The sequence below is a fragment of the Nyctereutes procyonoides genome, unplaced genomic scaffold (assembly GCF_905146905.1).
Source record: "Nyctereutes procyonoides isolate TBG_1078 unplaced genomic scaffold, NYPRO_anot_genome, whole genome shotgun sequence".
Taxonomy (NCBI): Eukaryota; Metazoa; Chordata; class Mammalia; order Carnivora; family Canidae; genus Nyctereutes; species Nyctereutes procyonoides.
Window position 1 is genome coordinate 16,402,520 of NW_026575126.1, and position 25,219 is coordinate 16,427,738.

At 38.6% G+C, this 25,219-nt stretch overlaps 2 protein-coding genes across 3 annotated transcripts in view; one reads left to right on the forward strand and one right to left on the reverse strand.

Moving 5' to 3' along the window:
- SELENOF (selenoprotein F) overlaps positions 1-15,752 on the reverse strand; it is a 40,387-nt gene extending 24,635 nt beyond the window's left edge. The window contains exons 1-2 of the mRNA XM_055341072.1: positions 15,456-15,752; positions 7,180-7,347 (exon numbers count right to left, since the gene is read on the reverse strand). Of these exons, the coding sequence (XP_055197047.1) occupies positions 7,180-7,347; positions 15,456-15,530 (243 nt within the window). The 5' untranslated portion in view covers positions 15,531-15,752. The remainder of the gene's footprint in view (positions 1-7,179; positions 7,348-15,455) is intronic.
- Positions 15,753-16,218: 466 nt separating this feature from the next.
- Positions 16,219-25,219, forward strand: part of HS2ST1 (heparan sulfate 2-O-sulfotransferase 1) — a 169,537-nt gene continuing 160,536 nt past the window's right edge. For both annotated transcript variants that reach the window (XM_055341087.1, XM_055341088.1), the window contains exon 1: positions 16,219-16,641. In XM_055341087.1, coding sequence (XP_055197062.1) covers positions 16,518-16,641 — 124 coding nt within the window. In that variant the 5' untranslated portion in view covers positions 16,219-16,517. The remainder of the gene's footprint in view (positions 16,642-25,219) is intronic.

The window sequence follows — 25,219 nt, forward strand, 5'->3', positions numbered from 1 at the left end:
CTCAGGGAAAATGTTTTCAACCAAGACTCTTATGTTAAGCGATCTGCTGATGTCTTAATTTTAATTCATTATTCATCATCAAATCATTCCCATGTTTTTTGGTATTTCTAAAAGTGCATAGAGTGCTAGAAGCAACAAGCTACAATTACATGTGGACATTAGGGTACTAAATTTTCTGAGATCTAGTAGTAAAGCTTTTGTCAAGATTTCACTTCAAGTGAAGCAGCAGATGTATAAAGCAACTGGTTTATATGCCGACACTTCCATACACTTGGACTAATGGCATTCTTGCAAAGGAACAATGAATGACTATGGGGGATTATGGGAATAAGTTCAGTTTTTACAATTTTAGCAAATGAAGTTGTTAAATATAATTCTCTAATATTATATCCCTAAGATTACACTATTTTTAGGTGTTTTCTAATGAACTCTGAAAATACAAAGCAACGACTATGTCTAAGGAAGCTAAGTTTAAAGCTTATTCTACTACACTATGAAAGTACTATTCATTTTTATATATTTGGTACCTGCCTTGAGATTGAGAAAGCTACCAAATAAGCAAGGTAACATCTACTTTAAGTTTTAAGAAAGTAGGAATACACTAGGAGACTCTTAAGATAAAATCACTGCTCCATTAAAACGCTCAATGAAAATTATAAAAAATACAACCAAATGAAACAAAAAATCAAGAAATAAAATGTTTCTTTGACATCACCACATTCTAAATTAGACCATTCCAACTATGAAATCCGAGGGAAAAGAGAAAAAAGGTTTCTTTCAATATTGTGATGAATAACAGAATTTGTGTATGTACTTAAAAAGAATTTCATAACCATGAGTTAGGACTGTAATGATTAGACTTTCACCTGAAAAGAAATACACTCAAAGATACAACCCCCTCCTCATTTATATTTTAGTTACGGTATCAATAACCCAGGGTCATCATCTGGGAACAACACATTCAATTCTAGTGATATTTAGACTGTCAGCTTGAATATCTTAGTAGTTTTAAAATAAAACCAACTAGCCCATTGGTAATAAGTAAAAATGTTTTAGAAAATGGCAAACTATTTAGTATATTAGTACTCAATAAATAAAAATCCAATGTCTTTTTACTCCTAAATGTTTGAAAACTACAACCTATTTTCCTCTTAATTTGAAAAACTGAGATCCAGACAAAATATGGCTCAACACCCAAACATTCAATAGCCTCAAAAATAGACAAGGGTGCTATTACATGGCAGCAAAAGCTGCTTTTCAATTCAATTGTGTTAGCGTTATTACCACGCCAAAATTGAAGATCATTATTTGTCCCACAATGGGTAATTATGATCATCTTTAAGAAAGGTTGCAAATGTCTGAAATAAAAAAAACAGCCAGCACAAATTATATTATGGTTGCTCTCTATTGAAACTAAAGAAGGTAATCACCTAATATATACTAAGATACAAAAAGAAAGCTATAATCAAAAGCTTAAATATCTTACATATTAAGGTGGCAAGAGGAAAGCAGAACAAAAGACACTAGAGGCTGTTCCACACATTTTCATTTTTTGCCCACTTTTTGACAAGCACACTGTCAATTTTAGAATTCGTTATGGTACCCAGATAAGCTATGGTGTTTTAAATTAAAACTTTCAACACTTATTTCTTCAAAAGGAAACTGAAAAGGCAGTCTGTACCTGAAGGGTAAGCTTCTATGAAAACTCATTCTCTTTACTGCAGCTCCACCCATCTTCCACCATTGCCTTACTGGGCTACCCTACCTTGTAACTAGCTAGTCTACTGTAGCCTTCTTTCCTTGAGGCTACCAGTTTCTCAAGCTTCTTTACTCATCCCTTCCCCTTTCCAATACAGTAAATCTATAAATCCTGAAGGTTTTATTACCTACATCTGTTTCAGATCTGTCCTTCCTCTGTTTTTACTACGAATATGTTGGCTTAAGCCCTTTTATCTTGCCTCTGGAAAACAGCAATAATAAGTTATTTTTTCAGCAACAGTAGTCCCCTCTGTTGTATCAACTATCCTTCACACCAACAATAAAATTCATTGAAATACAAATTTGATGCTAGTTCATTGTTTATAATCTATTAATTTTGCCCCCTGCATATAGGATGGTCCAAAGTTCTTATCAAGGCACACAGGCCCTACCATCCTATGTAACATGGCTATCTTTTTCACAACTTTGCCTTTTCATTAACTTTTCCTTCTGCCAGAGATGATTTTCTCCTATTTTTTTTCCAAGTTAGCAGCAACAGTAACTTTTACATAAGTGGTGGTATTTACCCCATCTGTCAAAAGGTTGTACCACTCTTTTGTGTGCTTTCAGAGCACTTGAGTGTGTGTGTATATATTTAAAAAATATACATATTTAAAATATTTTATTTAATCACGAGAGACACAGAGAGGCAGAGATACAGGCAGAGAGAGAGGCAGGCTTCATGCAGGGAGCCCGACGTGGGACTCGATCCTGGGTCTCCAGGACCACATCCTGGGCCTAAGGCAGGCGCTATACCACTGAGCCACTCAGGCTGCCCCCTGAGTATATTTTGTTAACAGCACATTTCTCATTGGATTCTTTAAAGAAACCAATTATATTTGGAAATAATAAAGAAACTGTACAAAAAGGTATAAAATAAGAAGTAAAAAAAGTTCCTTTGCCTCCCACCTGCCACTCAACTTTTTAACTTTTTTTAGTTCTTCCGTTGGTCACTTCCAACGATTAAATGTGGTTATAGCTATAGTTCTGAATACATCAACTTTAAGAGATTTATCGATTCTGTCCTCTTTTCAACTTTTATTTTATTTCTAATTCTTTTAGTGGTCATCTCCAAAGCACTGGATATTATGTTTTAGCCTAATAAAATATCTTGCCAACTGGATTCTATTTCCATGTCTATTTCTTCTACTTGACTCCTTGGGGACAAAGACCATTTATTTTGACATTCTCAAAGCCTCTATCAAGAAGAAATACTTAGTGTATAAACAAAGTCTATTTTGACTCTGAGGTTGGTATGTCTAGGAAATGCAGTTGTAAGGTAGCAGGGACATAGACTATGAATTACTTTAAGGGTTTAAATATTATAATCTGCAAATGTGATAAAATGTTTTAACACGCTTAGATAGAATCTTGATTCTAATTTGTAAATACCTAAAAAAACCTTAACATTTTTAACTTAAAAATACAGGAAATGCCATAACTAGAAAATGTTAAAAAACTAAGTATTTTTAGTTCAATAATGACACAAAATATTTTAAGATTTTTGCTACATAAATATAATACATTTATTTATAACCATTTACTAGCTGAATGACTTTAGGTAAAATCTATATGCCTTAGACTCAAGGCAGTCTATGCCTTATACTTTATATTAATTTATATAAAGGACTTGGAACGGTGCCTTCATATAATAACAAATGGTAGCAGCTATTATCAAGTAAATATTTGTGTTGCTATGCAGGAGTCTTGATTCTTTCACTGAATTAGAACTGTTGCCAAACATTATTCACATCTTTAAAAAAAGCTTCTTTGTGAATGTTTTAATATTATAATTAGAGTAATCTGTTAAGACTTACATTTTTGTTTCCTTTGAAGAAATCAGTTCGTGTATTGATGCTAGAGACACTACAAAAGCTATTTTAAGCAACTGTGAAATTTCTTTAGTGACTACAATTTCACGCACAGTTAGCTTAACCTCCATTTCATCCTTCTATGTTTTACAAGGCAGTAGCATCTCTACCAGTAGTAGATAGGCTAAAGCTTAACAGATGCCACTTTCTTGAATAATGCTGCTTCAGCTGACTTCTAAATTACTCTGATTTGGCTACAGATTTTCCATGTAAATTGAATAGAACTAAATGTTTTGATGTTCTTTTACCTGAATTATGAAATACTACGTGGCTTATTTAAAATGTTTGGGCCTTAAATAAGCCAAATTTGTTAATATAACCTCAAAAACACACCAAATAATGGGAGTCATTAAGATCTATGGTAAACTGAAGAATAAAAATTTAATAATTTAAAATAAAAACTAGTGATGGAATTGTGTTAACTATAAATGCAAAAAGTACCTTAAAAAAGTCAGTCTGGTGTTTTATATTTAACTCATTAGTTTTCTTTCAGTACGTCTGTTAAGTAGATATTACTATTCACATTTTCAAAATGAGAGCCAAAATAGAATAGAGGTTTAAAAACTTGGGGTTCTGGAGTCCTACAGACTTGAGAGGAAGCCAGGTTGTGGCAACTAATTGCTTGGGTAACTTTGGATAGATAACACCCTAGTTTCCTCTGTTAAATAAGAATAGTAGTATTACATTATAGAGTTTTTGTGAGAATTAAATAATGTAGGTAAGATACTGTAGCATATAGCCAAGACACAATAAACACTCAAAGGTGAGTCAATGTAATTACTACAACAAAACTGAAGATTCCAGAGTAATTTGCTAAATCAAAGTCACGAAACTAGTAGCTCCAGTGCAATATTCCACATAGCTGCTGTGGTAGCCAATGGGTCTTACAGTATATATAAATTGTTAAAACATTCCTGTATATAAAGTACAATTTTTTCTTCCAAGAATTTACATTCACAATGATTTACACACATACACACACTCGGACATTTTTAATACTGAGTAAAATACATTTACTGAGTAAAAATACTCAGGATCTTTAAAATTTTTAATGTAAGGCACTAGTCTACATATTGCAGATTTTTACTTTTATCAAACTAAGACTAAATTAAACTATGATTTCAAAATTAAGCCTTAAGGGGATCCCTGGGTGGCGCAGCGGTTTGGCGCCTGCCTTTGGCCCGGGGTGCGATCCTGGAGACCCGGGATCGAATCCCACGTCGGGCTCCCGGTGCATGGAGCCTGCTTCTCCCTCTGCCTGTGTCTCTGCCTCTCTCTCTCTCTGTATGACTATCGTAAATAAATAAATAAAAATAAAAAAAAATCAAAATTAAGCCTTAAGCTAGGGTGGAGATTAAAAAATGTATATAATGTTATATATGATCATGTACCAATAATGTAGAGAGCAGTACTGCACTGTACACATTAAATCAAGTATTACTTCTATACTTAATTGGCAGCTTGTCCAAAATGCCATACTTTTGTATGTCCAGTAACATTTCTAAATGTTTCTGCCATGTTTTAGTTCCACCATTCACCGGTTCTGTGCAACAGTGTGCTAGCAAATGCTTAATGAGAAGTATGCACATTGTAGAGATGAGGGACAAGGAGTAAAGAAAAAACAATGGATACAGCATAAAAGTTTTATTAGCATACAGGCTCACTTGTGCCTGCGATAATTGATAATTATTTCAGTTTGTAACCAGTTAGACATATATTAACTGGTAAACTACTTGTCAATGATTATTTTAAATGTTGAGAACCATCAAGATACCACACAGAGCTCAAGTGATAATTAAAACTGAATGGGAATTTGAGAAGTGTGTGATTCAAGTCTGGTTTGAAGTATAGTATAAAGTATAACATAAAAATGGTATGCCATGAAGGATTACTGAGGGTAGTTAAGTAAAAATAGCTTTTATATGCACTTGGTTTACAGTTTAGGAATATCTGATATAGGGACTCCTGGGTGGCTCAGTAGTTGAGTGTCTGCCTTCAGCTCAGGATGTGACCCCAGAATCCCGGGATCAAGATCTGCATCAGGCTCCCCTTGAGGAACCTGCTTCTCCCTCTGCCTATGTCTCTGCCTCTCTCTGTGTCTCTTATGAATTAAAAAACAAAAAAACCCAAAAAAACCCAAAAAACTAAAAATAAGGAATATCTGATATCACCTAAATGACAGAACCTCTCAATTTACCCTAATTACATGACGTGGTATGTGATAAACACACCTTTATTCAATTCTTTTAAGTTTGGTGTCTCAGGAAATCATTTATGACTAAGTAGTAGTATGGATCATAGAACAGTATTATGATTAGAAGATGAGATACAGATTCCTTTGGCAATTTGTCTCATGTGAATATCTCATTAAAAAAAAAGCAAGAAAACAACAACAACAAAACCCTTAATCAAGGGAGGGGTCTTACTAAACTAGCTAAGTCCTATATCTTAAATCTATTTAAAATCAAGTTTTTAAAAACTGTTTAGATATGACCTTATATGCAACGAAGACTAACTCATATGTATAGAAATCTTCTAAACATGAAAAACGTACCAATGGTATATGTGAATCCAAGAAAATGAAAAACACAGAAGACTTGGAAGCTATTTTTGGGACAGCTGGAATTTCAGGTTCACAATGGAGAAATCAAATATTAAATTCTGGTTAAATATTAACATTTTAAAACATCTACTTATTTTTCTTTTAGAATGATACAATTATACTTGGTGTTAGAAATAAACCTTTACTACCCAGTAAGATACAAAAACCTTTACTATCTAGTAAGATAGTTATGGAAAGCCTTATACACTATAACAGTTCAAAACAGAATTCAGTATGTACAAGTGAAAGAACATAAAAAGGAAACATAACAGAGTTGCTAACTAACCCCCCCCCACCCAATACAGGGAACTCACTAATTCAGTTTTATGTGGCATATATAAATGATCTTTTCAGGTCATGTCTCTATTTTAAAAAGTGTAGGGGCTTTCGTGAAAAGATTTAAAAATCGAACAAGTTTACTATTAATTTGAACAATGAGACAAAACATAGATTTTATTAGAACTACCTATCCTTGGCTATTTTTAGGTGTTAAAGATGAGATCAAGTGTCTGCAAATATTATTAACAGACCATATTCTTTGTTAACCAGGTAAGTTATAGTTCACTGCCTACAATTCTGTGCCAGGTGGTAGGTGCTATACTTTCATCTCAAATTTCATTTTAAGACTGAGTTCTTATTACAAATGAATAGAAGTGTCTTCATGTGGCCAGAAGTTTAGAAATACTGGATTACTTCAGAATCCAAGCATTCTATAGTAATTTTGCAACCCCTTTGCTAAACAACCATGGTGGAATGGGGTCCTGGTATATAAACCTTAACTTTTCCTTCCCAGTTGCTTTAATTGATCTAGTGGGTCAGACAGAAATCAGTTGACTTTCTAAAATTACAACATGTAAAAGCCAGAGACTTAAGTTGATGAGACAAATTAACATTTCACCTTATCTCAACTACACCAACTAATGGAAGAGAGATACTAGAAAACGATACCTTTTTTGTTTCAAATTGTGCTTCTTCCTGACAGCATCTTCTGCAGTCAGGATCCAGCTGAAGCAGGTTAAACTGTCCAAGAAGATCACAAGAGCTGCAGAGCAAGTTGCTGGAGAAGCCTAACTCTCTGCAAGCTTCTGATGAAAACTCTGCCCCGAATGTAGACACCTGGAAATAAAATAATGAGAAATAAAACACTATTTCATATTTACATTGTAAAGCTTCCAAGAAAGGAAAACCTAGGGTTGTCAAAATTGAACACAGTAGAATTACTGAAATGCCTCATTTGGGGACAAATTCTTAATTATTTTTAAACTTTATAACCTTAGGAGTCTTTGGCTCTTCCCAATTCCCTGACAAAATTTTTTCTTAAAAATTTGCCATCTTTCAGCTTAGCTGAAATCTGAATTAACAAAAACATAATAGTTTATGGTATATATATATTGCATATAAAACACTTTATTAGACATTTAGAATTTTTTTGAAAAGGAATTTCCTTATGAAGAAAAATTCCCATGTCATTTTAAGAACTTAGCACCTGTTGATGTGGGCCTATGGAGTAACATTAACCTCTAGGTCTCTACCACATCCTACATACTTATTTTCACTAACATCTGGCAGGGGAAGGGCGAGGAAGAGAATGGAGTGAGAAGAGCAGGAACACGTTAGAAATAAAACTTTGGAGTGTAGGTACCAGCCCCACTGTTTATAAACTGTGTGACCCTGGGCAAGATAACCTCCCTTGGCTTTAATTTCCTCACGGATAAAGCACGGGGCAATAATTCCTACATAAAGTAGATTGCAGTAAAGATGAATGAAATGACTTAAGCAAGCAATCGGAACGACAAAAGCAGGCTTTCAAAAATATCTGTTCTGTTCCCTTATCCATTCTTTCATGCATGTCTCAGTAATACAGTATGCCTTCATCTAAGGTCAATCTCTCTACCCATGCTTGGGAATCTATCTTCTGCCATTTCCACAGGGATTTAATTTAATTGGTAACTCAATTCTTCAGTGTATTCAAGCCTCATGGTTCTAATTGCTCTCACCACATTCTGCCATTTCTGAATTGTTACTATAGTCTAGCTTCTGATCCAACCAATCTACTCAACTCGCCAAAAATCACTAGATGGTAAGGGATTCAAAACTATTCTAGCTCCAGCTGTTCCTTCCAAGGGCTGTCCTCCTTAAGTGCTGCTGTTTCTCATTTCTATTTTTGGCTCTCTTTGCTTTACATATTTTCTATAGATGACTGCATCTTTCCCAAGGCTTCAAATACCCACTTATTGAAAACTCCTCAGTCTTTTGAGTGTCAAACTTCTAAAGCCAACAGCCTAACCGACCTCATTTATATGTTCTATTAGCATTGCAAATTCAAAATCTCCAACGGGGAAACTTATCTTTTCTGCTTATATCTATTCCTCCCAATGTATCTGATATTTTTAGTGAAATGGCACCATTTTCCCTGACCACCTTGTTGCCCAGGTCAGTCATCTTAGTTTGTACATTCTTTGCCATTCTCATAAGCAATTAGTTAACAAGTTTTGACAATTTTGTTTCTTAAAGAGTTTTCAAATCATTTTTTGCCTCAGTGGCTTACATGATCACTGCCAGTCCTAACTTTACTTCTACAATCCCACCCTACTTACAGCTATAATGAACTCCTAGAAGAATAAAATTCCTACTCATACAGTTGCTCATACTTTTCCTACATCTAAGACTCCCTTTTCATCTTGTTAACTTCAACTTACGTCCAAGAACCTGATCAGATAGTAATTCTATTATGCTTTGGTGGCTAAATCAACTACTCAACTCCGTTATGGCAGCCCAAAAGCAGTCACAGACAATAATAAATGACTGTTTGTGTTCCAATAAAACTTTACAGGAACAGGGCTAGCTGATTTTGGCCCACTAGCTAGTTTGCCAACCTTTTTCTAGACAAACCAGGTAGATCAAAATCCTCACATACTTTCTGAAAATGTTGATCAACTAACTCATTGGGCTTGTGCTGGTCAAACCCTAATTTGATTTGTTATACATCTTTGATCTTATCTCAGTAATAATGTGGAATGTATGTATATTCAAAATAGATCCCAGTCTTAAGGGAAGCACCTAAGACAGGGCTACTGTATTAGTACTTTGAGTAATTTCTTGATTAGTGATATTAACCTATTTCACAGGTTAATTTGTATTTTCCGAAGATGGCCACACCGATACATACACATCATCCCATATGCTGTTCTTACGATGTGACTGGCAGTCCTCTACTGAGAAGTAGGAGTCTGTTTTTCCTCCCCCTTGAATCTGGGCAGGGGCTTGTGACTGATTCTGATGAACAGAGTATAAAAGAAGGGATACAATGAGGTTTTTGAGGGCAGGTCATAAAAAAGGAAACAGCCTCTGAGTGGCTAGTGCTCCTACATGCTGTGTCTCTGCCTCTCTCAGAACACTCACCTTTGGAACTTGGCCATTGTGCTCTAAGGTAACCTAAATTAGAGGGACAACATGGAAAGTCCCATGTAGAGAGCAACTGAAGCTCCCAGCTGACAACCATTAGTAGACATACGAATAAAGAACTTCACATTCAGCCCTTTCAGTTGAGATACCATAGAACACACAACTTTCTTGTGACCTGTCTGAATTGCTGACCCACAGAATCTAAAAGCAAAATAATTGTTTTATACCACTAAATTTTACAGTGGTGTGTTTTGCAGCTATGGTAACTAAAATAGGCAATAAAAGTGGAATCATTTTGAAACCACGAACTGCTTAACAATATAAGAAATTGTTATTACCAAAGCATATTTTACAAAACAAAAATCTTGAATGATCATGCAATTATATTATTTGATTTTATTCTGGTATCTATTGAGCACCTTCTGGCAGGTGGCATAAATATGCAAAACATGTATTTTGGAGTCTGATGACATCTTGATTCAAATGCCAGCACAGAACCAACCACCTTACTTCTGAATTTCTGAATAGGAATAACTACCATTTATCTCACAGAGTTTTGAAGATTAAAGGAGAAAAAGTACAGGAAACATCTAGTTCTACCCAGGACACTGTGGGTACTTGATAAATGTCTGCATTATTCCCAATTTCCAGTACTTTCAACCCTCTTAAGAACTACAAAACACTACTTATGTTTTAATTATTAGACATGAGATAGAGAATAAGCGTAGTAGAGATACAAGATTAACTTGAGTTTCATGAGTGAACTTCTTTCTGGTCTTCTATCATTAGTTAGTTCTGCAGACTCAAGGCTTTGTTTTGGGGGTGGGTAGAGAGAGGGAGCAAGACAATCTTAAGCAGGCTCCACATCCAGCATGAGCCCGACGTGGGGCTCCATCTCACAACCCTGAGATCATGGTCTGAGCCGAACTCAAGTTGGATGCTTTACTAAGCCACCCAGATGCCCCTCAAGGCTTTGAATCTAAGGATATTGGGACATATTTTTAAGTATTTCACTGATAAATATCAAATGCTAAATACTATAGGAGTTCAAAATTGTAAATTATTTCCTGCTCATTTTTTATTACCAAAAAGGAACTGAATAACACTTAAATGTGCACCTTAATTAAGGCTAAACATTAAAATTTAAAATAATCAGTCACACTTGTTAAGAAAGATACAGAGTCTAACCCTGACTGGGATAACCATTTAAATTTAATTTCTCCAGTTCAAAGTAGGACTGACAAGCTAAGAGACTCGATTTCCCCCCCCATACATTACTAACTGGTTTATTTTTCTAGTATTATTTCTTTGTAGATTTGGACTGTAGACAGGGAAACTGGATTAGCCATATTGTAACATTATCTTTTCAGGCAGAAATCTGGTATAGATATATATCCTATTATACATACATATTAGTTGTCTCTTAATTGGTCCTTAATCTCAGAAAACTCCTAGGATTCTCATGCAATTGTAAACAGATTTTAAAAATGAGACTAAACCAAACAGATGGGTTTACAGAAGAACCCATGAAAACGAATACCAGAAACATAACCATTACAGCAGGTTCTCACAAAGCACCAGATATTTTGCCACACACTTTCCATCACTATTATTTAATTTTAACCGCTCTATGAAATAGGTTTATCCCCATTTTACAGACAGGGAAACACAGGCTTAGGATAGTTAAGGTAATCAAAGACAACACAGCAAACAGTAGATGGTAGCAACAAGATTCTAATCCTGATCAGCCCTCAAAACCCTTATTATTAACTACTGTATCTCCCAGAATCCTGGATACAACATTATGGTAATATACCATTATGAATAATAACAAAAATGCTGGCCATTACAACTGTGAGGTCCATCGGAACAAGGAGTTTAACTTGTGAAGAAGGATGAGGTGTTACATCTCAAGATCAAAGATACAGAGTATCATCCCATATTGCTTCCAGTATATGAAGAAATACTATGTAGGAGCTGAATGAAGACTTGAATACCACTTAGTTTTGGGGTGCTCCTGAGAATTGCTCCCGTAGGATGTTACTTTTTATTTATTTATTTATTTTTTTTATTTATGATAGTCACAGAGAGAGAGAGAGAGAGGCAGAGACACAGGCAGAGGGAGAAGCAGGCTCCATGCACCGGGAGCCCGACGTGGGATTCGATCCCGGGTCTCCAGGATCGCGCCCCGGGCCAAAGGCAGGTGCCAAACCGCTGCGCCACCCAGGGATCCCCAGGATGTTACTTTTCTAATGCTAAAGCATACTCAGAATGCACTTTCAGAATTACTTTATATCCTCCAAGTTGTCACCTCATTGAAATGCTGATGATGATACACTGCTATTAACTTTAAATTAGGGCTACACATGGCACAATGGTAAAAACTTGTTTAGTCTAAGGACTTTGAGGTATAAATTAACAAAAGTAGGGGCTAAGTCCTCTCTCCATCTTGGTAGTTCAACCTCAAGGTGCCAAGAGATTCTCTCATTCTCTTTTTATTCATGTCAGGTTCCAAAGATTTTTTTTTTAAAACACTGCCAACAACATGTTCTACCTGGTCTTTTCCCCTCCCCCACAGACGCACTGTGAAACGCAGTTTTATAATTCTTTAGTATTTTTCCAACAATCCCCCACACTTCCCTTTTCATTCTTAAGGTATTGCCTTATGTTAACACTACTACTCATTACTGAAGAAAGAGAAATAAACCTTGGGGAAGTTAAACCAGTTCAACAAAGGTGAACTGCTCAGGACTCGATTTTTGGAGTCATTTTGTATTTGTGGGAGTGAGTGGGGTTCATCACCAATCTACACAAACTATAGACATCCTAAGGATTCTGATAGCAAGGAACACAAGTCAACTACTTAGGAGGCCATTCACACCTTTGAGGGATTTTTTTTTTTTTTTTTTTTTTTACTGAATACATATGAGGCACAATATTAAAAAATACCAAAAAAAGGTCTCTGCACTCCCTTTAGCTACATTCTTGGCACAGGAGCAGGGTGAGTGGAGGGATCCAAAAACACATGCAGAGGCCTGGTGCTGTTAAGATTGTGGATCTGTATAACAGAGGGTATAACAGGATGATAGAATATGCAAAGGAAGAGAGTATTTCTGACTGCCTATCTGGAAATGGTATGAAGTTAAACTTTACATTTTACCTAAACACTTTACTTTAGTCCTGACAGGGAGAATATGGTATGTCAGATATGCTAAAACAAATGACCCCAATTCTTCACCTCTAACTTTTTGGCTCTTGCAGAAGTTCTGGGGATTAAGCCTGGCTAGACAAGTAAGTCATCAGGTGAAACAGGCCTTGTTAAGGAAGGTTCAGAACAGATTTCACCTTAAAAGCAACAGGGAACCACTGAAGACTTTTTTTTTTTTTTTTTAAGATTTTATGTATTTGAGAGAGCTAGTGTGAGAGCAAGAGCAGAGGAAGAGGGAGAAGCAGACTCCCTCCTGAGTAGGGAACCAGGAGGGCAAGGTGAGTGGGGTGGTGAGGCTTGATCCCAGGACTCCAGGATCAGGACCTGGGCTGAAGGCAGATGCTTAATCAAGGCTGAGCCCCCCGGGCATCCCACCACTGAAGAATTTTAATAATAATAGATTTAAGTTTTAAAAAGACAACTTTCAATGCATTGTAGAGATTGGATTAGAAAGGGAGAAAATGAAATATGGAACCTGGTTTAAGGAAGCTGTTGTGGGCAAGCAAAATTTTAGGTACTGCTGGTGGATCCAGAATTAAGTGAACTAGCTTGGAGATTTTCAAGGGTTTAATGGTTAATTGGGTTCAGAGAGTGAAGATGACTTTTAAAATGACTACTTACTGGCTTGGGCAATTGGGAAGCTGACAAAGCCAACCATTTAGGTTCTGATAATTAGAAGAGTGAACCAGGAGGCGATTAATGCTAAGGAGAAAAATAATGGTGGTTTGAATGAGGGATTAACATTAAGGACAAGGATCTGAGAGATATTTAGGAAGGAAAGATTGACAAGACTTTGTAACTGCCTGATATGAGACATGTAAAAAAAAAAAAAAGAGTCAAAGATGATACCCAACTCTCTTACATTATGTAGATGGTCACAGTGGTAGATTACCTAATGGTCATAATGCCATTGCAGCTTTTACTCTTTAGGAGTGCTGCTCTGAGACTGCCGTGAAAAGAAGTTGGGTTGGCTTACTGGAGGATGAGAGATCACATGGAAGAGAACCACGTCACCCTTGCTGATAGCACTAAGAATGAAGCCAACTTGGACCTTTCAGTTCAGCTGACCTACTAGCTCAACACAGCTCCATAATGAGCCAGAGGAGATCAACAGAGGAACTGTTGACAAATTATGAGAAATTTTATTTTAAGCCACCAAATTTTGGGATGGTTACACATCATTGATAATTAAAGATAGAAAAATCAGGAAAAGTCAATGTAAAATGTTATTCTTTATCTTTGCAAGGTGGTGAACTCAAATTACTTAAGATTGGGAAAAAAAAAAGAAAAAAAAAAAAGAACTACAACAACAACAAAAAACCACACACACAAAAACAAAAAAAACCTCCAGTACAAAGTTTAGAGAAGGGTCTTCCAGTAATTTCTAAGGCACCAAATGCCTGAATAACAGAATACTGTAATACTAGAGAAGTTAAAAATCCACCTTTTAGGGGTTGCAGAAACAAAAAGGCACGATCTTCAAACTCTCCGAGGAAAGAAAAGCAAAGGCTGTTTGTAGAGGCCTTCGGTACAGGCCCTAACTCCCTTAAACTTCGCACGAGTCAATGAAACCAGGACTCAACTCCTAGGAGAAGAACTTTTCAGAAGGTCAGAGTATTCTTCGAATACTCGAAGAATTGAGCTGATTCATGAAATGTGTGAAAGCTCCTACACAATGCCTAGACAAAAACAAGTCATTCACATAGCAAAACATGGATTGCAACCTTCTCAGGAGGAATTAACCAATATTAATTGTGCACGAGTGAGTAGAAAAACAAGCCAAAAACCAGCCCTTCCTCATTCAAAGATTAAGAGCGTTATCTGTTGTCAGTGAAGAACTACATAGAAACGTTGGTTAACAGTGCCCGACTTTAAACGAGATGAAGGCTAGCATTTAAAAAAGAAAAACAAGATTTCAAAGATAAATGATGCTCTAGTATCGAGTGGCTCCTTTACTGCAACAACACGGTCTAAAACCACAAACGGCCCTGAAATGCATCCAGCAGCCCGTGAATAAGAGAGACCAGAGAGAAAACGCTAACGGTGAAATTAGAGGCCACTGACCATTGAAAGGAGAAAAGGAAACAGGAAGTGTAGCCCGGACCAAAGATTTGGATTTGGTGGTGGTGGTGGTGGTGGTGGGGGGTTCTTTTAAAATTTCGAAAGTCTTATCACAAGCAACGGTAGTCCCTTGTCCCCTGCCCGTTGGAAAACCATCTTCATTCCTTTCCGGGATTTATTGCCCCCTCCCACCCACTCCCCCCCATGCTGTGCGGTTTACACGTTTTTAGGTGGAACGCTGCAAAAGAGAAGCGCTACTCAAAAGGTCAAGTACTACTCAAGATACTCTGAAGTCAAGAGAAAGCCGCTAGAAGTCGGGAGAAGGAACTGATAGAAACCGAGGGAGGGAAGGGAAGGGAAAGGAAGGAAGGGAAGGGAAGCATCAACCCGGGAACGAAGCCACGTCGCCTTCTGGGCGCAGCAGGCGCTAAGGAAGCCCAGTCCTCGCACTCTCCCCAAGTGTGGCTACCAGCGAGGACTGAATGTCTCGTCTTCCCCGGCGCAACAGCCCCCCTCGCTCCGGGCCGCCGCGGAGGTGACGGCCACTCACCGCTTGAAGGACGGCAGCCAGCAGCAGCCGCAGCCGCAGCGCCGGCCCGAGCCGCCCGCCGGGTCCAGGCGCCATCGCTACGCTAGGCCGTCGGCCTGCGGCTGCCCGGAGGACCCCTCCGCTAGGGGCGTCCACTCCGGAGCCTGATCCGAAGCAGGCTGCCAAGGGCCGTTGCCATCAAATCCCGTACTCCGCGGAGACGGCTGTTACCTAAGGGTAAATGGAAGCTTAAAAGGCCGTCACACATCTTTATATTTGAGATGAATATAAAATCGCCGGGTCCTTTCGAAAACCCCTATCAGGCATTCTGCTAACCCCCCCCAAGTCCGAGCCGCTCCGGGCTCCTTCTTTTCATTCACGACGTTTCGTCCTGCCGCCAGGGAACCCCGCCTTCGCCGGTTTGGGCCGGCCTCCTTCTCCAGGGTTACCCAATCGCATGCCGATTTGGCTGACACCCCCGGCAAAGGAAACCAACCGGAACACGAACCACGAGCGGAGGCTCCCGGGGTTCTTCGGGCCAATAGGCGCCACGGGACGGGAGCAGGGGGCGGGGCCTCTGGTTGCCGAGCAGCGTACGTGGATGCGTGCGCGTGGAGGCGGAGGGGGATGGGCAGGGGGCGGAGCCGAGGGCGGCGCAGCCGCAGCCGCAGCGCTGGCGGAGGAGCGCGCGGCCGCGAGCAAAGGAGGGAGGGAAGGAAGGAAGGAAGAGAAGGAGGCGGGCGCGCAGGCAGGCGGGCGGGCGGGCGGGCGCGGGGGTCGGGGACTGAGGCAGTAGGAGAGGCGAGAGCCCGGCAGCCGCTTCGCGCTGTTTGCTGCGCGGGCTTCTGGAGGGGGCGGCCGCTGAGTCGGTCCGGGAGAAGCGGCACCGGCGGCGTCGGTGCTGGCGCCTGGGGGCGGGGGACCGGGGAGGCGAGAAGGGGGGTCGCTGCGGTGCTTCTCCGGCTGTCGCGCTCTCCTCGCCGTTCTCTCCCGGCTCGGTGGGCTCCCCCCGGCGTCCCCCTCGCCTCCGGGGCCCCGCTCCCCGCCCCCCGCGGTATGTCTTGATCCCGAGCAGCGGGTTTCATGGGGCTCCTTAGGATTATGATGCCGCCCAAGTTGCAGCTGCTGGCGGTGGTGGCCTTCGCAGTGGCGATGCTCTTCTTGGAGAACCAAATCCAGAACCTGGAGGAGTCCCGATCGAAGCTGGGTAAGCAGCAGAGTCCCTCCGGGGTGAGTGGTGTGCAGGAGGCCGGGCCATAGGGAGGCATTGCAGCCGGAGCAAGTGAGGCTTTTTGGGTCCAAACCTGCGATCTGGCTCGGGGGGGGGGTGGGGGGCAAGAGGGTGAAAGGGCTTGCAGAGAGAGCTGGGGCTGGGGGCATCGAAAACACAAGCTCTGGGGACGGTGTGAGTCGAGCTGGAGCGGCGTGCTGGGCTCGCGAGGTCGCCAAGGTGGGCTTTCCCGTGCCGAAGGGGGATCAGAAGTCGGCATTCCCCCGGGGGAGGCGGCAGGAGGACACCGAACTCGCTGGGAGCGGGAACTGCTGCTGGAGGCAGAAACGCGCAGCCTCGGGTGTTTCCTGGAGTCTGCTGAAAGCCAGCCCGGGCAGTGTCAGTCCAGGGGTATTCTGATTTGGGATGTGGGCACCTCTGGATACAGGTCCTTGGGCGGGGGGGGGGGGGGGGACGGACAGGTTCACCAAGGGATAGATGCTCGGAAATGGAGGGAGATACTGGGAATGATGGGGAGTGAAAGAAATACACTGTAGTGAGTTGCACTCTTGTGCTGGGGGCAGCAAGGGACCACACAACCGACGGGAGAACTAGGCTGCCAAGGTAGGGCAGGAAAGCAAATACAAAGCTTCAGCGTGATCCTGAAAGGAGGCATCCTGGCATTTAACTACTTTAAAAAAAATCTTTTTTTTTTTTTTTTGCGGGGGGAAAGCTAAATTTCATTAATATTCAGGTTTAAGAATAGGAATATGTATGTACGTGGCCCCCAGGAATGATGTAGTGAGCTTATAGGAGGAGGGAACGCTGAAGGGGAATTACAGTGAAGACTTAAATTCGTAAAAAAAAAAAAAAAAAAAAAAAGACTTAAATTTGTGAAAGGAAGAGTAAGATTACACAGTTAATACACCATATGCTTAAGTAACTAAGGAGTTAACATGCTTGCTTTAATGAGCGGAGGGGTCTGAAGTGTATAACGTTGGGGTATGAAGTTGTGAACGACCAGCAGAACGCACGGGTGATAGGTACCGTCCAATCAGGAGGGGACTTTGGCATTTGGGAGGCGTTTGGGATGGGGAGGAGGTGTTAAAAGAATGTTTGCGATACACTTCGATTTAAAAATGTACGTGGCATTTAAAAGTCGGCTCAAGAGGCGGTAGTTTGAATATGGAGAAGTAATGCGAAGTGATTTTATGTATACACTTTCACCTCTGCAGCCTTTGAAATACTTTTTGAGAAGCAAGCACTTAAAATACCAGCAGCAAGATCGTTTAGACCAAGTGACAGCCAGGAGCTGCCGTGGATGATAATTAACGTGAAGGAAAAAGTATTAGTAAATAGTTGTAACGTTAGAAATACAGCTGCCTGTTTGTAGTTTTGGCAGACTTTGGAAAAAAGCTTGGGAACGTTTTAAAGAGCAAGCTATCAAATCTAATCGAAGTGCAACTAAAATTTATGAAGGAGGAGCTGAGGATGATTCCAGTCCTCAACGCTAGGGTAAAACTTACCTGTACAATATTCAATTTTGAAGAGATACTAAGTTTATTTACCATGATTTTATTAATTTGTCTTGTGTGATGGAAAAATTCTTCGCCTTCAACATTGAAAATTGACCAAAACACGTTTCCTTTTTGTTTGGATCCACTTAGCATTCAGGGCCATATTCTGGCCTCATTAATGATCCAACTTTACAGAAAAAAATGACTCATCTTAGAGAAATTTGAAAGTTATGTTAAAATTAAGATTTGAACACATCGCAGTGGTTAGGATAACTTCAATTTTTTCTTTTTTTTGCCTCAGATTTTTTTCATAACACTTGAAAGTGGTTTCCATAGACACAACCTAATTGATTTTTAAAGAGGATTATCTTAACGTGTAGAAAGCCACAGGTAGAAGGTCTGTTTTTTTTTTTCATGATTGTTTACAAGAAACCTTTAAATTTCATCAGAAATAGGAAGTACAAATCAGATACTCAAAAATGAGCCAAGAAGAGCTCAAATACAAAACACTTGCGGGAACTATCAATGCTCTGGAGCTGCAAAAACATGGCAAGTAAAATGTGTAACTTTATATCAGCAGTCTTGATTTTTTAAAAAGAAAAGCCTTAGAAAAAGCAGTACTAAAAGAGTTATTACCAGTTAATAATCTTCCTTAGGGAAGGAAAGCAGAAGGCATAGTTTGACCTAGCCTCTATACCAGGCACTTCCATATGTGATATTCTTATGTAATCTTCCAAGAACACCATAGAAAGCTGTCTTTACAGATGCAGAAATAGGCTCATAGGTTATACACTTGACCACATAGCTAAAAGTGCTAAAGTAGGATTGGAGCCCAGGTACGTGTGATTCCAAATCAAGTGCTTCTTTAATTATACCAGGCTGCTTGGGACTTTATATTGACATTAGACCAAGATTTAGCAGTTTGAATAGAATTTTTAAATAGTAATATCAATGTTTAATTGCATTTATTGCTAAGAATGAATATAATTCTGGGAAAATCTAATTTCTGACACAAAGAAATTGGTTTAGTGTAATGTCTGCTCCTTGTTTATATCTAAATAATGAACATAATTATATTACACAATGAAATGACTGAAATAGTTTATTTCTGTTGTAGCATAAAAGTCTGGAGTTGTTTTCTCTAAGTGTAAGGGTTTTTGCAGGCTTATGCAAAAGTTATAAAGTTTACACAAATCTATCATTTTAGGGAAGTAGATTTCTTTTGTTACTTGGGAGGATTTTTTTCCCAACCAAGATTATGTACATTCTCTATATTTTGTTATAGTATCTTATAATTTTTATTTTTTACATTTAGTTCATTAAAGCATTTATACATTTATAGAGATTATTTCTTCAATGAATAGCAACTTATGGCAAATAATATATTAACGAATCATCTGTTTTCCTCTGTATGTTACAGTTCTTTTTTTCATATATTACAATTCCTTTTTTTCATATATTAAATTTTCCTATGTTTTTGGATTGATTTTGGACTCCATTTTTTCTACTAGTTACAGATTTCTTAAACTCTCAAGACCTATGATAGGCTTCAAGGCATCCATGAATTCTCTGAAATTATATGCATAGGTTTCATCAGATTTGCAAAGGCATATGTGATCCCCTTAATGATGGGAAACACTGACTTGCAGTGATGGTTCGTATTTAATGAAGCACATTTTTTATTTCTTTGTTTTTAATATTAGCATGTTATAACATGCAAGTTGTGAGTTACATTCAGGATACAAACACATTAGTTATGTAAAAAGTTCTCTGGGGTGTTATGTTGAAAAACTTTATTAAAATGTATACTTAATTTTTCTAATGAGATATGGGAGATAACATGGAGCCAATGAAAACTGTTACTTAGCTTACTACTTACTTAGCTGTTAGAATGGCATATCCAAATTTGTTGCTTTTACAAAGTTTTTTTCTGAATCTCAAGAGATACCTGTTGCTAATGCTGACTGATGAAAATAGTGCAATGAATTTGTTATATCAGTGTTAGAATTATATGCTTGATGATTTTCTTTTCTTTCTTTATTATTTATGAGGGAGGTAGAGACATAGGAAGAGGGGAGAAGCAGGCTCCCCACAAGGAGCCCCATGTGGGACTCAATCCTGGACCCCAGGCTCAACCGCTGAGCCACCCAGGCGTCCCGATGATTTTATTTTCTATAAGATCTAAACATTTAAAATAAAATCTGTTGTTCAAATGCTTTAACACCACTATGTGAGTTTGTGAACCTTAGGACATAATCTTTTAAATGAGGACAATTACTCTGAATGGATTATGTATTCCTCTTTACTGGTGAAAATTGTGTTACTCTTTTTACTCTTAAAATCCTCCTAAACTAGTGAACTAACTCCAGGAAAAAGGTTGAGACTGCTCTTTGGAATTTGGTAGTATTTAAAGTACCTGAAATCATGTAACAATATCTGTGATGTTGCCAAGAATGCTGGATTTTTCTACTTTTGAAATTGTTGGAAATTTTCACAGGATCTACTGCTTAGAAGACCTTGGATTAATTAGAATGCAGTCATTCTAGAATTGCTAATTAGTGCTTCACTTTTGAGTCCTGGATAGGATATCTAGTGCTATGAAGTAGTCACTGGAAACAATTGATCTCAATTAAGGTAATCCCAGGATGTCTGTCTACCACTCTATTAAGACTTCTAATAGCTTTTTGGCACCTGGTGGAATTGAAATAATGAATATTCAAACACTGCTCTCCAGAAGACCACATCTGAAGGATGTTCATATAGATATCTGGATTTTACAGCCATTGTTCACTATAGCTTGATTGTTTACAATTATCTACCCACCTACTAGTAACTGTGTTTATGCACTCTGCCTCTTAACCATAGATTAACTGCCTGTTGGGCCACTTGTGCACCTGAATGAGTTTTCTAACCTACAAGGCAGGATTCCAGAAGTTTTCCTTCATTCTTCTATAATCATCACTTCTCTTTCTGCTTGAGTATTCTCACTAGCATATGAACATGCTATTATTTCCTCTATCCCAAAACCAAAACAATACTTTTTTTAAAAGATTTATTTATTCATGAGAGACAGAGAGAGGCAGAGACATAGGCAAAAGGAGAGGCAGGCTCCCTGTGGGGAGCCCAATGCGGGACTTGATCCCAGGGCCCCGAGATGCTCAACCGCTGAGCCACCCAGGCGTCCCCATCAATACTCTCTTGACTACCCTTTTCTCAAGCAACCTTTGTTCCATATTTTGTATTCCCTTTGCAATAAAACTAAAAACTTGTTTAGTCTCACTGACTCTAATTGTCAAACTCACTGGTAATTTCCCTAAATCCTGTGGTCAATTTTTGGTCTTCATTTGGATTGATCTATCTGCAAATTTTAACACGATCACTTTTTCTTTTTTTCATAGATTTTCTTCTAAGATACTATACTCTTGGTTTTCTTCCCACCTCATTGGTGGTTACTTCTCTGAATCCTGTGTTAGAGTCTCCTTTTCTCCTCAACCTCTTAGCATAAGAATAGCCCAGGGCTCAGTTCTTGGAACTCTTCCCTATTTATTCTCCCTCAGTTGGTGATTTATATGCTGACAACTTCCAAATATATATTTCTAATTCAAGTTTATTTCCTAGGAATTTGGCTAACCACTTGAGTTTTGTCTTTGAGTAATTAAGAGACATCTCAAGCTCAAAGTGTCCAAAATGGATTTTCTGATATCTCTGTCCACTGCCTCATCCAACCTGAATCCATTTTATCTTTGATGTTCCCTGTTTCAGTTGATGGCAGCTCTCTCCTTTCAGTTGCCAGGGTTTTACTTGACTTTTCTTTTTTCACACTCCGCATCTAATCTGTCAGAAAAATCTTGTTAGCTTTACCTTCAAATATTTCTAGAATATGACTACTATTCAGCCCCTGCACTGTTTTCACCGTAATTCAAGATACCATCATCTTTTCCCTGGATTACTGCCATGTCTTAACTAGTCTGCTTCCATTCTTGCCTTTCTACAGACTATTCTTCTTCTTTTTTTAAAATTTATTCATGAGAGAGACAGAGAAACAGAGACACAGGCAGAGGGATAAGCAGGCTCCACGCAGGGAGCCCGACTTGGAACTCGATCCCAGGACTCCAGGATCACTCCCTGGGCCGAAGGCAGGTGCCAAACCGCGGAGCCACCCAGAGATCCCCTTTACAGACTATTCTTAATATAACAGCTAGAGTGATCCTTTTAAGATGTAAATCAAATCACATCACGTCACTCTGTATAAAACTCTTTCTTTTTTAAATATAATTTTTTAGTTTTTTTTTTAATTTTTATTTATTTATGATAGTCACACACACACAGAGAGAGAGGCAGAGACACAGGCAGAGGGAGAAGCAGGCTCCCTGCACCGGGAGCCCGACGTGGGACTCGATCCTGGGTCTCCAGGATCGCGCCCTGGGCCAAAGGCAGGTGCTAAACCACTGCGCCACCCAGGGATCCCTGTATAAAACTCTTGAGGGCAGCGCGGCTGCCTGCATGGAGCCTGCTTCTCCCTTTGCCTGTGTCTCTGCCTCTCTCTCTCTCTCTCTCTCTCTCTCTCTCTGTCTCTCATGAATAAATGAATAAAATCTTTAAAAAAAAAAACCCTCTTGAGAGGTTATCACTCCTGAATTAGAGTGATACTAGCTGCTTTTAAAACAAAGCCCACGGTTTTATTGGCTGAACACGGTAAATAACTTTTTTTTTTTCTGTTCACGTATTAGGTGATTATTTTGGTGGATAGTTTTCCTCTACATGGGTGATTGATTAGGGTCTTGGGTACTCTTGTCATCTAGTTCTATCATTCAGGCTTTGGAGTTCTCTGCTGTCAGCCCTGAGAAGGGGCAAGAAAAGGATGAGGAGGTCCCCCTTTCTAAACTTTTCGGTCTCTCTTATCCTCAGTTTATTGGTGAGGACTATTCACTATCTATATGCAAGGAGTGTGGGGTGGGAAATGGGGTTTTTAGTTGGCAATTTCTTACCAGTTACAACTGTGTATTATGGAAGGGGGCAGCATACATTTGAATTTTTTGAAGCCCTTTGCATAAATCCTAAAATTTATTTAGATTTGTTTTATGCTTCAGCATATAAACTGTCTCAGTAAGTGTACTGTGTGACTATTTTTCAATGTATATTGTTATAGTGTGGAATATGCAGTACATGTCAATTAGGTCTAATTGGTTGGTAAAGTTGTACTTCTATATCCTTGATCATCTTTCTGCTTTCTTGTTGCATCAATTATAGACAGAGGTTTTGAAGTCTCTGATAATAATTGTGGCTTTGTCTGTTTTTGCTTGAAGCTCTGTTATTTTTTGCTCCATGTATTTTGAAGTACTATGATTAGGTGCATAAATGTGTAGGAATGTCACATCTTCTTGACTAATTAACTCCTTTTTCTTTATGAGATGACCCCTTTTATCCTTGGTAATGTTCTTTGCTTTGAAACCTACTTGATCTGATTAGCCACTTTGGTTTTCTTTTGATTAGTGTCAGCATGATAGATCTTTTTCCATTCTTTGATATTACATTGTTTGTATCTTTTTATTTAAAGTGAATTTTGTATAGGCAGCATGTAGTTGGGGCTTGCATCCAATTTCAAAATCCTCCTTATAAATGGTGGTGTTTAGAGCATTTACTGTTAATGTAATTATTGATGTGGTTGGGCTTCAATGTGTGAGTTCCTATTTGTTTTGCATTTGCTCCATCCATTCCTTGTTTCCCCCATTCTCTTTTTTTGGCTGCTTTAGGATTTAATTGAGTACTTTGCTATTCCATTTTATCTCATTTGTTAATTTGTAAGTAGTGCCCTTCCATGTGATTTTTTTTTTTTTTTTTAGTGGTTGCTTTAGGGTTTATGGCATACATTATAGTATGTCATATGTAAGAACCTTAATTATACTTCCATTTCCTGTCTCTTGGCTTTTTGCTACTGTTATTATATATTTTAGTTTTACATATAGGTTCCATAATAGTTATTTTAAATAGTTCTCTTTTAAAGAGATTAAAAATTCCTGTTTTTTATTTACTCATCCATTTTCTATTCCCAGTGCTCTTCATTCCTTTGTGTAGATGCAGGTTTTCATCTGGTACTATTTTCCTTAATCCTGAAGAATTTCCTTTAAAATTAGTCATGCTGGGGTGCCTGGGTGGCTCAGTCACTTAAGCACCTGCTTTGGGCTCAGGTTGTGATCCCAGGGTCTTGGGATAGAGCCCTGCTTTGGGCTCCAGCCCTGCTTTGGGCTCCCAGCTCAGTGGGGAGTCTGCTTCTCCCTGTTCCCCTGTGCCTCCCCACTATTTGTTCTCTCTTTGTCTGAAACAAAATTGCAAGGGCACTAAAATTAGTTGGTGATGAATTCTTTTCACTTTTGTATGTCTGAAAAAGTCCCTAGTTGCCTTAGATATTTTTGCTGGGTATATAATTTTAGGTTGATATTTTTTTTTTCTTTTGGTGCTTTACAAATGTTGCTCCATTGTCTTTGGCTCACATTGTTTCTTATGAGGCTGCATCATTATTATCTTTGTTAAGCTGTACATAATGTCCTTTTTCTTTTGACTGCTTTTAAGATTTTCACTAGGTTTTAAGTAAAATGGACCTTGCTGTAATTTTCTTCATGTTTTAATATGCATGTTATTTTAGTTAATATTTTTGATACAGTGTATGTGTTATTTTGGTTAATAGTAACTTAAAAATATGAATTAAAAATTTAGCTGCACAGTATAAACATCATAACTGAAGTCCTGCAAAAATGAATTTTTATCTCGTCTTCAGTAAAGAGAGTTGTAAACTCAGCCCTTCTTTTTGTTCACGTGAAAGGAGCTTAGTGAGTAAGGCTATCTGTGGTTTTTCCAATTTCTAAGGTGTAATGTAAAAAGACAATGTCTTAAGTAGTCATTGATAAATTGATAAATCTAATATTTCGAATATAGGGAGGAATGTTGGAGCTTTGAGTAAAATGAATTGTTGAATTAAAATTGATAAAATCCTCCTCCAGCCTTGCATTTAATTGTTTTAGCTTTGTTCATAATATACTAAAACTAGTTCAACAGTTGAT